This window comes from Sinocyclocheilus anshuiensis, unplaced genomic scaffold (genome assembly GCF_001515605.1).
Source record: "Sinocyclocheilus anshuiensis isolate Anshui unplaced genomic scaffold, SAMN03320099.WGS_v1.1 scaffold258, whole genome shotgun sequence".
NCBI classification, from domain to species: domain Eukaryota; kingdom Metazoa; phylum Chordata; class Actinopteri; order Cypriniformes; family Cyprinidae; genus Sinocyclocheilus; species Sinocyclocheilus anshuiensis.
In genome coordinates this window covers 127,683-140,901 of record NW_015547636.1, presented here as the reverse complement: position 1 = coordinate 140,901, position 13,219 = coordinate 127,683, and the positions used below count along the sequence as shown (strand labels likewise).

Sequence of the window (13,219 nt, the reverse complement as noted above, 5' to 3'; positions counted from 1 at the left end):
TCTACATATACTGTATGTGTGTGTGTGTATAGGCTTTTTGATTCTTTTATTTTTTTTAATAGTTTTCATTTCAGTTAATAATAACTACAATGTATTGAAGGCTCTAAAGAAACATCTTTAATTTTGTGAACCCGAGAAAGCTTTAAAATCTTTGGTTACCTCCATGAACACTGCAAGCTTTTTAATATCTCAGTTGTTTCTCATAGATTGAGACTTTTAATGATGTCTCAGATTGTTTTCATTTTATAAAGACTTGCAAATGTTTATTTTAAAGAGATCTCAGTGTCTCAAATTTTTGCCAAGATACTAAAACTTCAGAGAACTTCAGAGTAATCAAAGGTCAGAGATCTGAACGCAAACATTTCTCATCAAATTCCTCCAAGACCAAATGATCTGAGCTGCTATTCGTTTAATTTTATAGCTCTGTACTCAAAATTGTGTCAAAAAGGCTCTCATTTATATCTAATTTTTATTCTCCTAAGGAATTTTCTGAGTTGATAAATCAGTTATATCTCCTAAAACTCACCTGTTCTATCAGTTAAATTAAAGTGCCCCTATTATGGATTTTTGAAAATTACCTTTCATGCAGTGTGTAACACAGCTCTAAGTGAATGAAAACATCCTGGAAAGTTTTAAATCTGAAAGTGCACCATGTATAAAGTTATTGTCTCTCAAAAGAAAGAGTCGACTAAGAATCATTGAAACGAATCGTTTTTAAAATGAATCCCAAGCCGTTTCATGTTGACCTCAACATGAAACATTAGCATATTGCCCGCCCACTTGTTGGTCTTTTCGCATTGGTCTGAATGCAAATTCATTCTTTGCCACTAGGTGCCGCTGTTGGAGCAGTAAAATAGCGGTTTCCCCAGTAACGCTGTACACAAAGCAGCACTGCGCTTACAAACGCTGCTTTATCAGGCATTACAGGCATGATGAAATGAAAATGAGACCAATCGGACCAATCACCGCAGATTAGCCTCACGCAAAGGAGGGGTTTGGAAAAATTAATCGTTGAGCGTAAGGTAAAATAAATGCATATTATAAGACAATGAAAGTGTTTTTTGACCTTGCATGCATGTCAACCTGTTGTTGGGGACTCCCAAAACCAAAATATGAACCTTTCATTACCCATAATAGGGGCACTTTAAGTGCAACTTTGTAGTCAGTCTGAGATTTTGTCTTCAAAGCCTGTCTCTAGATCAGAACTCTTATGTGTGGATGGTCTACAGTGTGTCATGTGGTTTGTTTTATGTTTCAGGGCATTGAGTTTGTGAAGCGTTGCACAGCAGCACAGTGGCTCCCCCCTGCAGTACTGGAGCATCACCCAGCCGCAAATCTGCTTCATGGCCACAAGTCCAAACCTCTGCAGTACATATGACTGTTACCAAAAGGTGAGAAGGTAAGAAACGTTTCAACTATTTACACGCTTGTATGGTTTTAATAGACTCCAGCTGAGTCTGCTGCCAGAAAGATTTGTCATTGTCATGTTTTGTTTGTTTTCTTCATGGCTCTGTAGGTAAACTTACAATCAGGAGGCAGTGAGGTGACGCAAAAGACGTATGACATGGAGGTCAAAGGTCACCTGATAACAGGCCCTGGTGAGCACCTCCATGTGTCTGTGTGTGTTTGTTTGTTGATAAGAACTTGTCTTTCTACATAATACCTGTACTTTGTAAATTGTTAGTCTGACAAGCTTGTGTGTTTTGTTTTTGTGTATTGTGGCGACCAAGTGTTCTCACATAGACCTCACAAAACCTTACTGTGGGGACATTTTAAAGGAGGTTTCTAAGAGAAGGACATCTTCATGAAGGGACTAAATATTATTAAACTGGAAACTGCAGTTTGCATTTGCCATTTGGTGATGCAAATGTTGCAGAAATGTACCTTTAAATCTTTAAATATTTTACATGTAAAAAAGGCCAAGACCTATCCAAAAAGGAAAGGTTAAGGGTATGTTTTTCATGTCTTTCTCAGTTATGCATGATTTCTTGGCAAGAATTTAAGAACTACTTAAAATACTTTATTTTAAACAAATTATTATTAAGACAATCCTGACAGTCGGAAAATAGAGGAAATGTTTTTTTAAATTATTTATTCATTTATTTATTATCTTTAATTGCTATTAAAAATTAGAACCTGCACACTGCAGTTCAAAAGTTTGGGGTCAGTAAGAATTTAGTTCGTAAGATTGATTTCTGAAGGATCATGTGACACTGAAGACTGGAGTAATGATGCTGAAAATTCAGCTTTGCAAGAATAAATTACATTTTAAAATACATTCAAATGGAAAGCTATTATTTTTATTGCTTTATTGTATTGTTTAATTTGATTGGTTTTTACTATATTTTTGATCAAATCAATGCAGCCTTGGTGAGCAGAAGAGGATATTTTAAAAAACTTTAAAATAAGTCGATTTGAGGTCCCTTCCATGATATATAACATGATGTGTGTGTGTTTCTCACAGAGCTGCAGGCCGCTATGGACAGTAAGCAGCGTGCGGAGCGGATGGTGGAGCTGCACGAGCGCCGGAGGAGTCTGCAGTCGCTGCTCAACACTCGAATAGCAGAACTCAAACGCGTCTGTCTGCAGGAGGCGGTCAGTGTCGAAAAAGAAATCAGAATTTAATGAAGTCGTTTCTCAGAACTTGTTCTATTTATGAAGAACTAGAACAAGAAACTTGACATGATAAACTTTGTATTTCTTCATGGTGTCACTGGCGAACCACACATCGGTGAGCTGCCAGATCATGTGACGCCGCAGAGATGCCGCCATATGCCCAGCTAATCTTTGCTAATACTTGTATCTCAACAAGCTTGGCTTTTGAAATGCTGGTTTTACACAGCATGTGTTACTTCAGATGTGTGTGCTTTGAGTCATATCGTAGAAAAGAGTGGTTGTGGTTCTCTTTTGAAATAATGTACATGTGACATACTCTTAACATTCACAACGCAAATCTCCCTCACAAGACCATTTATGAATATTTAGCTGAAAAACTGAGCTGCTAACAACGTTACAACCACGTTAACATATGCCCAACAGTTCGTGCACATCAACATCTATTGTATTTAGTATTCAGCAACTTACCAGAAATATCGTAATTCATTTCATATGCAAAAATGTTAGCCAATCATAACCGAGCTCCTATATACGATATAGCAGCAATTAATTCTAAGGGTGAAAAAATAAGCATGGAAATTTAAATATTGACTTTTTTGGTGTGAAAACTTGACTAAATGATTATAAATATAATATTCTACAAAAGTGGATATGTCTGCTTTAAAAATTAAAAATAAAAATTAAATAGTTTTAAGGAAAAATGAACTTATTCATGTTTGTTCTTCATTCATTTTGTCAGGAATTGACAGGTGAAGTTCCTCATGAATATGCTCTGGAAACCGGAGAGAAGCTCCCTCATGTGCGGCGCAGGGCTGGTCTGTCCCGCAGCGGATCCAAACATAACACCAAAAATGAGGTGTGTGCATTTGAGATGATATGGGTGGCCACTAATTTGATATCAGATACGTGATAGATAAATATTATAAGTTGCTCAATGTTTGTGCTGGCTTAGGAAGAGGACGTCTCTCAGCGCAAGACAAAGAACACTCTGTTCAGTGGCGCCCTCCGCAGGCACGTCGATTCAGAACACCATCCTCCACACAGCAAACGACCGGTTCATAGAGGATGCCACACAGGTGGGTTTCAAGATTATACAGATGAACTAAACACCATTTCATGGCCAAAATTGATGTTTTGGATTATTTTATTTATGTATACAGTATACACTACCGTTCAAAAGTTTGGGGTCTAGAAGATTTTTGAAGGCTTTTGAAAGCAGTCTCTTATGCTCACCAAGGCTGCATGCATTTATAAAAAAAATACAGTAAAAACAGTGATATTATGAAATATTATTAGAATTTTAAATAAGTATTTTCTATTTGAATATATTGTAAAATGTAATTTATTTCTGTGATACAAAGCTGAATTTTCAGCATCATTACTCTAGTCTCCAGTGTCACATGATCCTTCAGAAATCATTCTAAAATGCTGATTTGCTGCTCAAGAAACATTTACTATTATTATCAATGTTGAAATTTGTTGGAAATAGAAATCTTTTGTAACATCATAAATGTCTTTACTGTCACTTTTGACCAATTTAATGCATCCCTGCTAAATAAAAGTATTAATTTCTTTCAAAAATAGACCCCAAGCTTTTGAGCAGTGATGTTTGAGTTGACTGTATAATAAAAAAAAAAAAAAAAGCAGTTTAAAACTTATTGTGGATGGTTATTTTGTGTCCATTAAACCTGTTAAACACTTTAAAATGTATCATTTATACTAGCTGCTCACCTAATTGACAAATCAATGTTTGTCTCAGCCCTAAGCAGTGTTTTAGTCCATGGTCAAACTGAGCAACCCAGCTGTAAAAAAGTTGATGTAATGAGGATAACTGACATCACACTGAGACACTGAGGTCTACAGATCAAAATAAGCAAAGGTTATAGAGATCAGATTAAAGATAACATTGATTAAAGCTCACAAAGATTCTTCATATGTAGTGCTAAACTCACGTGACTTAGACTTTGGTAAATAGAGAATGGATGAAGACTGGTTTACAGTGAATCAGACCAATTTAGTGTCAAGCTGGCGGTCTGGCTCTGAACCGTGGGAACACTTGAATGTGTTTGCGTGTTTGCGTATGTGGTATAAATTTAGAAGAGTAGGTTTTCTCGTGTGCAAACATGTAAAACAGTCTGCCTTAAATGAGACACGTGAGATGTGTTGGTTGTGTAACAGGAAGTGTTGAGGAAGTTTATGTAGCTGTCTGGATAAGGACAAACCAGGGTTATTATAGTTAGCTAAAACTACAACTAAAACCAAGGGCATAGAATTTACTAGGGATGCTAGGGACATGTCCCTACCAATATCCAGCCACTAAATTGTCTCAAGCAATAAATTTGATTAAACAATTAAATACATGTGTATGTAACCATTGTTGTTGTAATTTCAGACACATCTTAAATAGGTCATACCACTGACATTGGCTGAGGAGTTAAAGGCACAATATGTCATTTTCGCCACTGGAGGGCGCGGTTCGTACATATTGTGCCTTTAAAGAAATACGCTAGAAAACTGCACACCGTCAAGGATGCACATTTAATACATGGGCCGAAGTGGCTAAAACATACGTGCACAGTTCAGTTGAATGATAAAGTTTACCCTCTAACTTTATGTTGTTATGCTGTTTTGTTTTCATCTGCTTTTCCCATTTGCTCTTTTTACATTGACTATCACTCTATGTAGATTAATCTTCTATGTAGGTTCATTCATTTTCGAATTGCAACATCGCGTGTAATTGAAAAAAACAAACAAGTATTGTAATGAGTGAAACTGAGCGTTTCGAAACTCTGAATCAGTTAAACTATTGCGTCACAAAAGTTTCAGATCGGGACTTCAAAGCGCGTTTCACGAATCATTTGATTTAGATCAAAACTCTGGAGCGGGTTTGTGAATCTTTTGATTCAGATCAGAACTTGGGAGCAGGTTTGCAAATCATTTCGTAAATTGAATGATTCGAGATCGCGATTATGGTTCGCGAATCATTATTAAGATCTGGACTACGGAGCGTGGATTGCAAATCATTTGGTTTAGATCGGAACTTTGGAGCAGGTTCACAAATTTTTTGATTCATATCGGAACTTCGGATCGCAAATCATTTAATTTAGATCAGACGAACTTCGGAGCGGGTTTGTGAATCTTTTGATTCAGATTGGAACTTCGGAGCGGGTTCACGAATCATTTCGCGAATTGAATGATTCACGATATGTGCTCCAAAGTCCTGATCTGAAATTATGGTTTGCGAATCATTATTCAGATCGGGACTGTGGAGCGTGGATTGCAAATCATTTGGTTTAGATCGGAACTTTGGAGCAGGTTCACAAATTTTTTGATTCATATCGGAACTTCGGATCGCAAATCATTTAATTTAGATCAGACGTTCTATGTAGGTTCATTCATTTTCGAATTGCAACATCGCGTGTAATTGAAAAAAACAAACAAGTATTGTAATGAGTGAAACTGAGCGTTTCGAAACTCTGAATCAGTTAAACTATTGCGTCACAAAAGTTTCAGATCGGGCGCGTTTCACGCGTTTCACGAATCATTTGATTTAGATCAAAACTCTGGAGCGGGTTTGTGAATCTTTTGATAACTTCGGAGCGGGTTTGTGAATCTTTTGATTCAGATTGGAACTTCGGAGCGGGTTCACGAATCATTTCGCGAATTGAATGATTCACGATATGTGCTCCAAAGTCCTGATCTGAAATTATGGTTTGCGAATCATTATTCAGATCGGGACTGTGGAGCGTGGATTGCAAATCATTTGGTTTAGATCGGAACTTTGGAGCAGGTTCACAAATTTTTTGATTCATATCGGAACTTCGGATCGCAAATCATTTAATTTAGATCAGACGAACTTCGGAGCGGGTTTGTGAATCTTTTGATTCAGATTGGAACTTTGGAGCAGGTTCACGAATCATTTCGCGAATTGAATGATTCACGATATGTGCTCCAAAGTCCTGATCTGAAATGATGGTTTGCAAATCATTATTCAGATCGGGACTGCGGAGCTCGGATCGGGAATAATTTGATTTAGATCGGAATTTAGGAGCAGATTCGCAAATCTTTTAATTCAGATCAGACTTCGGTGCGGGTTCTTCGGTAGTAGGCTAACCATGTTTTTTTTTTTCAGTTTTACAACAAATGCCATGGTAAAATTAAGCTTATTGTTGTAAAACCATGGTTAATTTGTGGTTACCATGGTTTAACTATAGTAACCATGTTTTTTTCACCTTAAGAGGACACAAAAAATCTCTTATTTGAAATAAACTTTAACTAAAATAAAATATAATACAAAAAAATCTTAAACTGATTTCAGCTAGTTGTCAAGGCAGGATTTCTCATTTTCTTGATGAACTAAAATAAGTAAAACTAAAACTTAAATAAAATAATTAATTGATTAAAAACTCTATACTATATAGACTTATTTAAACAAAAACTAATAGAAATGACAAAAACACACAACAAAATTACAAAAATGGAAAATATAAAAATTAAAACAATTTCAAATATTAATAAATATAAACGATATCTCCATGACACTAAAATAACACTAGACAATCTATAGACTTTAATAACTACTAACTGTAACCACAAACCCCTTTAAATAATAATAAATAAAATATTTGAAAAATGTTAAATAAGTATTTCCACAAGTGTATATAGAAAATTATTTACAAGTAAATCATGAATAAAATCATGAATAAATATTTCCACAATTTTAGAAATATAAATATAATTATAGAAATTCTTTACAAAAACATTGCTTTTAGATTTGAGGAAAACCTAAAAGAAGGTTTTGTCAGATTTAGTGGACTTCCAGGGACATTTTTGTACATCTAACACATACAATAACATCGACAATGTTACAATATAACAACAATATAACCTCATCCATGATCAGCAGCATGGAGCCAATACAGTGTGTTTATGTAACCTCATGTAATGTGTGTATCAGTTCAGTTGAGTTACATAATGTAAATGTTTATGTCCTCAGATAACACGGTGAAGTCAGAGAGCAGCTCCACGTCTGATTCCACCAATCAGGATGCTGGTGAGTTATGGGACGGATCAGCGCGTTACATTAGCAGGATAATGAATTCGAGAGACTGAGATAAGAAGCACTATTACAATGGCAGGATGAGTTGAGTGGACGGAGAGACCCCGCGGGGGTCATTAGAGTGTTCACATCAATGAGTCAAAAGCCTGTTATTAACACTCACTGAACGAATCCTCTCCCTATGGCAATTTTGATTCTCACACATTCTCTCACGCTCTCTCTTTCTCTCTCAATTTTTGATCAAGAAGTGTTGTGTTTTATTGGCATACTGAAAATGTTTTATACACAACATTGCCAAAGCATCACTACAAATAACAACAAAAATAGGGTAAAAACAGTAATATTGTAAAATATTATTATAATTAAAAAAAAATCTATTTTTATATATTTTAGATGTCATGCAAAGATAATTTCTTTGAAGAATAAAACGTTCAAAAGAACAGCACTTATTTGAAATACATGCCAGTAATAGTTATGAAGACAAAACAAAATAGTTAATATAGTGATTAAGTCACTGTTTGTCCTTAGTTCCTGAAGGTGTGGCATTATAACTATGAATTTTGCTGTAATTGATACATAAGTACCCTCTTTTAAAAGCACTTGTGTATGTTCAGTGGCCCCAAAATCTATTTACTTAAGACACATGAAAATATCAAACCAAGTTGCTTTTATTCATAAAGAAATATAGCACAAATATAGCTTGTGCAGCATTTGAGCACAGATCACACTGGGTTTGTTTTGTTTTTTAATGCAATGAAATTATAAAATCTTCTGTATTATATTCTGTTCAAAATGTAATCATTTTATTCAGAAAGGACACATTAAGATTTCTACAAAAGATTTCTATTTCAAATAAATGCTGTTCCTTTGAACTTTCAGTTGATCAAAGAATTCTACAAAAATATATTGTGGTTTCTACAAAGTTTTTCAACCATTTTCAGTATTTATAATAATAAGAAATGTTTCTTGAGCAAAAAAATCTGCATATTAGAATGATTTCTGAAGGATCATGTGACTGAAGAAAATTCAGCTTTGAATCACAGAAATAAATTACATTTTGTAATATATTCAAATAGAAAACAGTTATTTTAAATTGTAATAATAGTTTACAATATTACTGTTTACTGTATTTTTGATCAAACAAATGCAGCCTTGGAGGCATAACAACTGCTTTCAAAAATCTTACTGACCCACACCTTTGAAGTGTGTAGTGTATTTTAAAGTTTATCTCTGTGAAGTAGAAAGCATGCTTCTGTCTCAACCTCACAAGTCTCTTTCTCTCTCCATCAGAAGACGCCTCTGACGGCCTGTCGCCCTCACAGCCCCGGCTGGTCTCGGGGAGCCCAGACAACAGGTTTTCTCGAAAACTCTCCCCTGTGGATATCTATTACGAGATGAAAACACGCCGCAACTCTGTGGCCAGCTCAGCCAGGTACACACTCAGTACAATTTGCTTTCATGCTCAGCATGAGAAAGTAGGAACAGCTGTTTTTCCACTTTATGGTGAATCAGCATTGATAAGCTGGCCTGAAATCACCTCATTTAGATGAAAAACAGTTTAAGTGGTTTGTAATTAAAACCTGATTCTAGAATAAAGACTCTGTACCACTCCGTAGCAGGAATAGTTCACCCAAAAATGAGAATTTGCTGAACATTTACTCACCCTCAGGCCATCCAAGATGTAGATGAGTTTGTTTCTTCATCAGAACAGATTTGGAGAAAATTAGCATTACATCACTTGCTCACCAATGGATCCTCTGCAGTGAATGGGTGCCGTCAGAACGAGAGTCCAAACAGCTGATAAAAACATCACAGTAATCCACACGACAAACATTTGACTTCACAAGCCGATAATTGATGGACTGGAGTTGTGTGGATTATTGTGATGTTTTTATCCTCTGTTTGGACTCTCATTCTGACGGCACCCATTGGGTCATTGGATCCATTGGTGAACCATTGGTTAACAAGTGATGTAATGCTACATTGTAATGCTAAATAATGAAAAAAACACCCTCTGGCCATCTAAGGTATAGATGAGTTTGAGCAAATGTTCAGCAGATTTTAAGTTTTGATGAACTGTTGTTTTAAGCTAAAAGACATTGTTGACTATACTGTAATCATAATGTAGTGGTGATTTTTTTATTAAAATAATATTGTTTTAACAAAAATAATAAGACTACAACATTATTTCATCATCAGTTTTATAAAATGGTCTTCGTCACCATATAACAACAAACCAGGTTTGTTAACTGTGTGCTAGATTCATAACAAGAAGACTTTACTTGTATTTTTCTCCCAGCCCGAGTCACTCTCTTCCAAGAAGTGTGTCGAATCTGGAAGGTAGAAGTGTCCCGGCAACTCCGCTCCTGTCCCGCAATGGAAAAGCAGGAGTGCACATCAGGTTACAAATGCGCAAAACACACATACACAAACATATGTCACATCACTGCACACATCAGCTCGAATGCTGACTCAGATCAATGCCAAGTAGACACTTAGCTAATGGTTTATATTGTAGTTAAAAGCCTTGAATTGATAATGACACAAACATTTTGATTAAATTACTTATTTGCAATAATGTGTAATGAAATAATGGATGTCTAAGGAGGTTGAGTTTAAAGCCCCATTATTTCCTTCTCAATTTAATTACACATACAGAGCAGCTTGTTGTGCCGCGCGGTACTGGGAGACACTGCTATCAGCATATACACTAAAGCATTGTGTGGCTGTCATTTAATCAGTGCATCACTTGGGCTTAGCTTAAAAAAAAGTCAGTCATTATTTGCTCACCCTCATGTCGTATGCATTTCTTTGTTCTGTAGAACACAAAAGAAGATATTTGGAAGAATGTTGGTTCCCATTGACTTCCATTGTATTTTTTGTCCAGTGGAAGTCATTGAGAACTAAAATTGTTTGGTTACCAGCATTCTTTCAGATATCTTCTTTTATGTTCCACAGAACAAAGAAAGTCATACAGGTTTGGAGCAACATGAGGGTGAGTGGACTCCCTTTAAATAAGAAATGCAGTCTTGCTGCTTCATTGATGCTTTTTGAATTTATGTATTAATTAGAAGTGTTACTACTGATTACTGATTTTACCAACCCCCTAACTGTAAATATTAATCTCTAGCATCATGTAATGATGAGTTTTGTTTTTGCTGTTCTGGTTGTCACATTTGTTGCTTTTAAAAAATGTACACTACCATTCATATTGTTTTTGAAAGAAGTCTCTTATGCTCACCAAGGCTGTATATATTTGATCAAAAATACAATAAAAACAGTAATATTGTGAAATATTTTTTACAATTTAAAAGAATTTTCTATTTCCATATATTTTAAAATGTCATTTATTCTGTGATGGCAAAGCTGAATTCTTTGAATAGAAAATCGAAAAGAACAGCATTTATTTGAAATGGAAATCTTTTTCAAACATTATAAACATTAACATTATATTATAATTTATTGTTGACATTATAAATTAAAACGGGTAACATTATGTCTTTACTAACATGTCTTTAATTGAATGCATTCCTTGCTGAATAAAAATATTAATTTATTAAATTTTTTAATGTAATGTAATAAATTGTATTCATTTAAATGTCTTGTTTATTTGTGTAGGTCAGAATCATCTAGCGGCACCGCTGCTGTGAAGCAGTGGTCAGACAATCCCGAGGTGTCCCAGCAGGTGCCTCTGCAGTCTCAGGAGGGGTCGTCCTCAGGGTCCTACGAGCAAGGGCACAGACGTAGCAATAGCTCCGAGACGTTACTCGACCGGCACGGCACCGCAGCGGAAGACGGAGGTCAAAGGTCAGGCATGCCTGTACGCAATGGTCCGTACAAGAGCTCGGAAGCCATCATGGACAAGACTTTAAAACAGGCGCAGCGGAGCAGCCCCGAGCGGCAGGTAAACGGGCATGCCGAGCTGGCCCGCGTTCGCTCGGCCGCGGGAGGTCGAGGAACGAACGGAGTTGTCGGTTACAGTGAGATCCTCATGGATTATGTGTGGGGGAAGCAGCAGAAGATGCAAGCTCAGCAACAACAAAGGCTGCAGGTGCAAAGTAATGCAAAAGCCCGGCCGTGGCCCGACGGTCCCAATGCTCCTCCGCCTCCCTACAGGAATGGCTTTCCCCAATCGCAGCAGCTTATCCTGGGCAATGGCCCTCCGGCCTACAGCCCTCTAATGCTGAGAGGGAAACCCGGTGAGCCACGGAGGGTCAAAGTGTCGCGCACCAAATCCTGCGGCCCGTTCGTTCCCTTACAGCAGCACCAGCAAGAGTCCATCCTGCTCTCTGCCTACAACGAAACCACCACCTCCAATGGTACTGCCATTAATGCAACGCATAACCAGCAGATCGACCACCCCCACAGACCGCCCCATTACCCTCTCGACTCCTCCGCACCCACGACCCCCGACGACCCCACGCGCAGCCTGCACAAGGCCCTGGCGCTGGAGGGTTTGAGAGACTGGTATCTGAGGAACGCGCTGGGACAGACGGCCAACGGAGGGAAGGGCAAAGAGGGGACTCAGACTCAGCGCAGGCGTACCACATCCTCTCTGCACAACTCACACCCCCATCCTCCACTCAAACACCAGCCACAGTCCTTCCAAACAGACACGTCCTATCCACAGATCCCCCAGTCGGCCACGTTTCATGGACACCCTATACATGGCAGGTAATTGCAGACTGCATTAAAATCTACATGCATAAAGTAAAAAAAAAAAAAAGTAATATAAATGCAAAAATGTGTATGTGTTTGTATATATGTAATACACTACCAGTCAAAAGTTTTTAAACAGCAAGATTTTTTTATGTTTTCTAAAGAAGTCTCTTCTGCTCACCAAGCCTGCATTTATTTGATCCAAAGTACAGCAAAAGCAGTAATATTGTGAAATATTATTACAATTTAAAACAACTGCTTTCTATTGTAATATATTTTTAAATGTAATTTATTCTTGTGAAGGCAAAGCTGAATTTTCAGCTCAAGACTTTGTGACATGATCCTTCAGAAATTATTCTGATATGCTGATTTGGTGCTCAAGAAACATGTTTTATTATTATCAATGTTGTAAACAGTTGTGCTGCTTAATGTTTTTGTGGAAACCATTTTTTTCAAAGAAAGTTTGTTTGAAATAGATTTGTAACTGTAAAAGTCTTTACAGTCACTTTTGATCTATTTAATGCATCCTTGAATAAAAGTATTAATTTCAGTCTTCAGTGTCACATGATCCTTCAGAAATCATTCAAATATGCTGATTTGCTGCTCAAGAAACATTTTTGTATTATTATTATCAATATTTAAAACAGGGTTTTTTTTCAGGATTCTTTGATGAATAGAAAGATCCAAAGGTCAGCATTTATTTGAAATAAAAAGCTTTTGCAACATTAACTTTTTGAACTTTCTATTCATCAAAGAAACCTGAAAAAATTCTACTCCGCTGTTTTCAACATCATAATAATAATAAATGTTTTTTGAGCAGCAAATCAGAATATCAGAATGATTTCTGAAGGATCATGTGACTGGAGTAATGATGCTAAAAATTCA

At 36.6% G+C, this 13,219-nt stretch overlaps 1 protein-coding gene across 3 annotated transcripts in view; it reads left to right on the top strand.

Moving 5' to 3' along the window:
• LOC107701815 (coiled-coil domain-containing protein 120-like) overlaps nt 1–13,219 on the top strand; it is a 54,836-nt gene that overhangs the window by 38,736 nt on the left and 2,881 nt on the right. For 2 of the 3 annotated variants that reach the window (XM_016503931.1, XM_016503930.1), the window contains exons 2-10: nt 1,259–1,391; nt 1,517–1,598; nt 2,465–2,595; nt 3,356–3,472; nt 3,569–3,692; nt 7,613–7,669; nt 8,966–9,107; nt 9,975–10,076; nt 11,294–12,349. In XM_016503931.1, the coding sequence (XP_016359417.1) occupies nt 1,344–1,391; nt 1,517–1,598; nt 2,465–2,595; nt 3,356–3,472; nt 3,569–3,692; nt 7,613–7,669; nt 8,966–9,107; nt 9,975–10,076; nt 11,294–12,349 (1,859 nt within the window). In that variant the 5' untranslated portion in view covers nt 1,259–1,343. Of the gene's footprint in view, nt 1–1,258; nt 1,400–1,516; nt 1,599–2,464; nt 2,596–3,355; nt 3,473–3,568; nt 3,693–7,612; nt 7,670–8,965; nt 9,108–9,974; nt 10,077–11,293; nt 12,350–13,219 lie in introns of those variants that run through there. The other variant, XM_016503932.1, reaches the window with a different exon arrangement.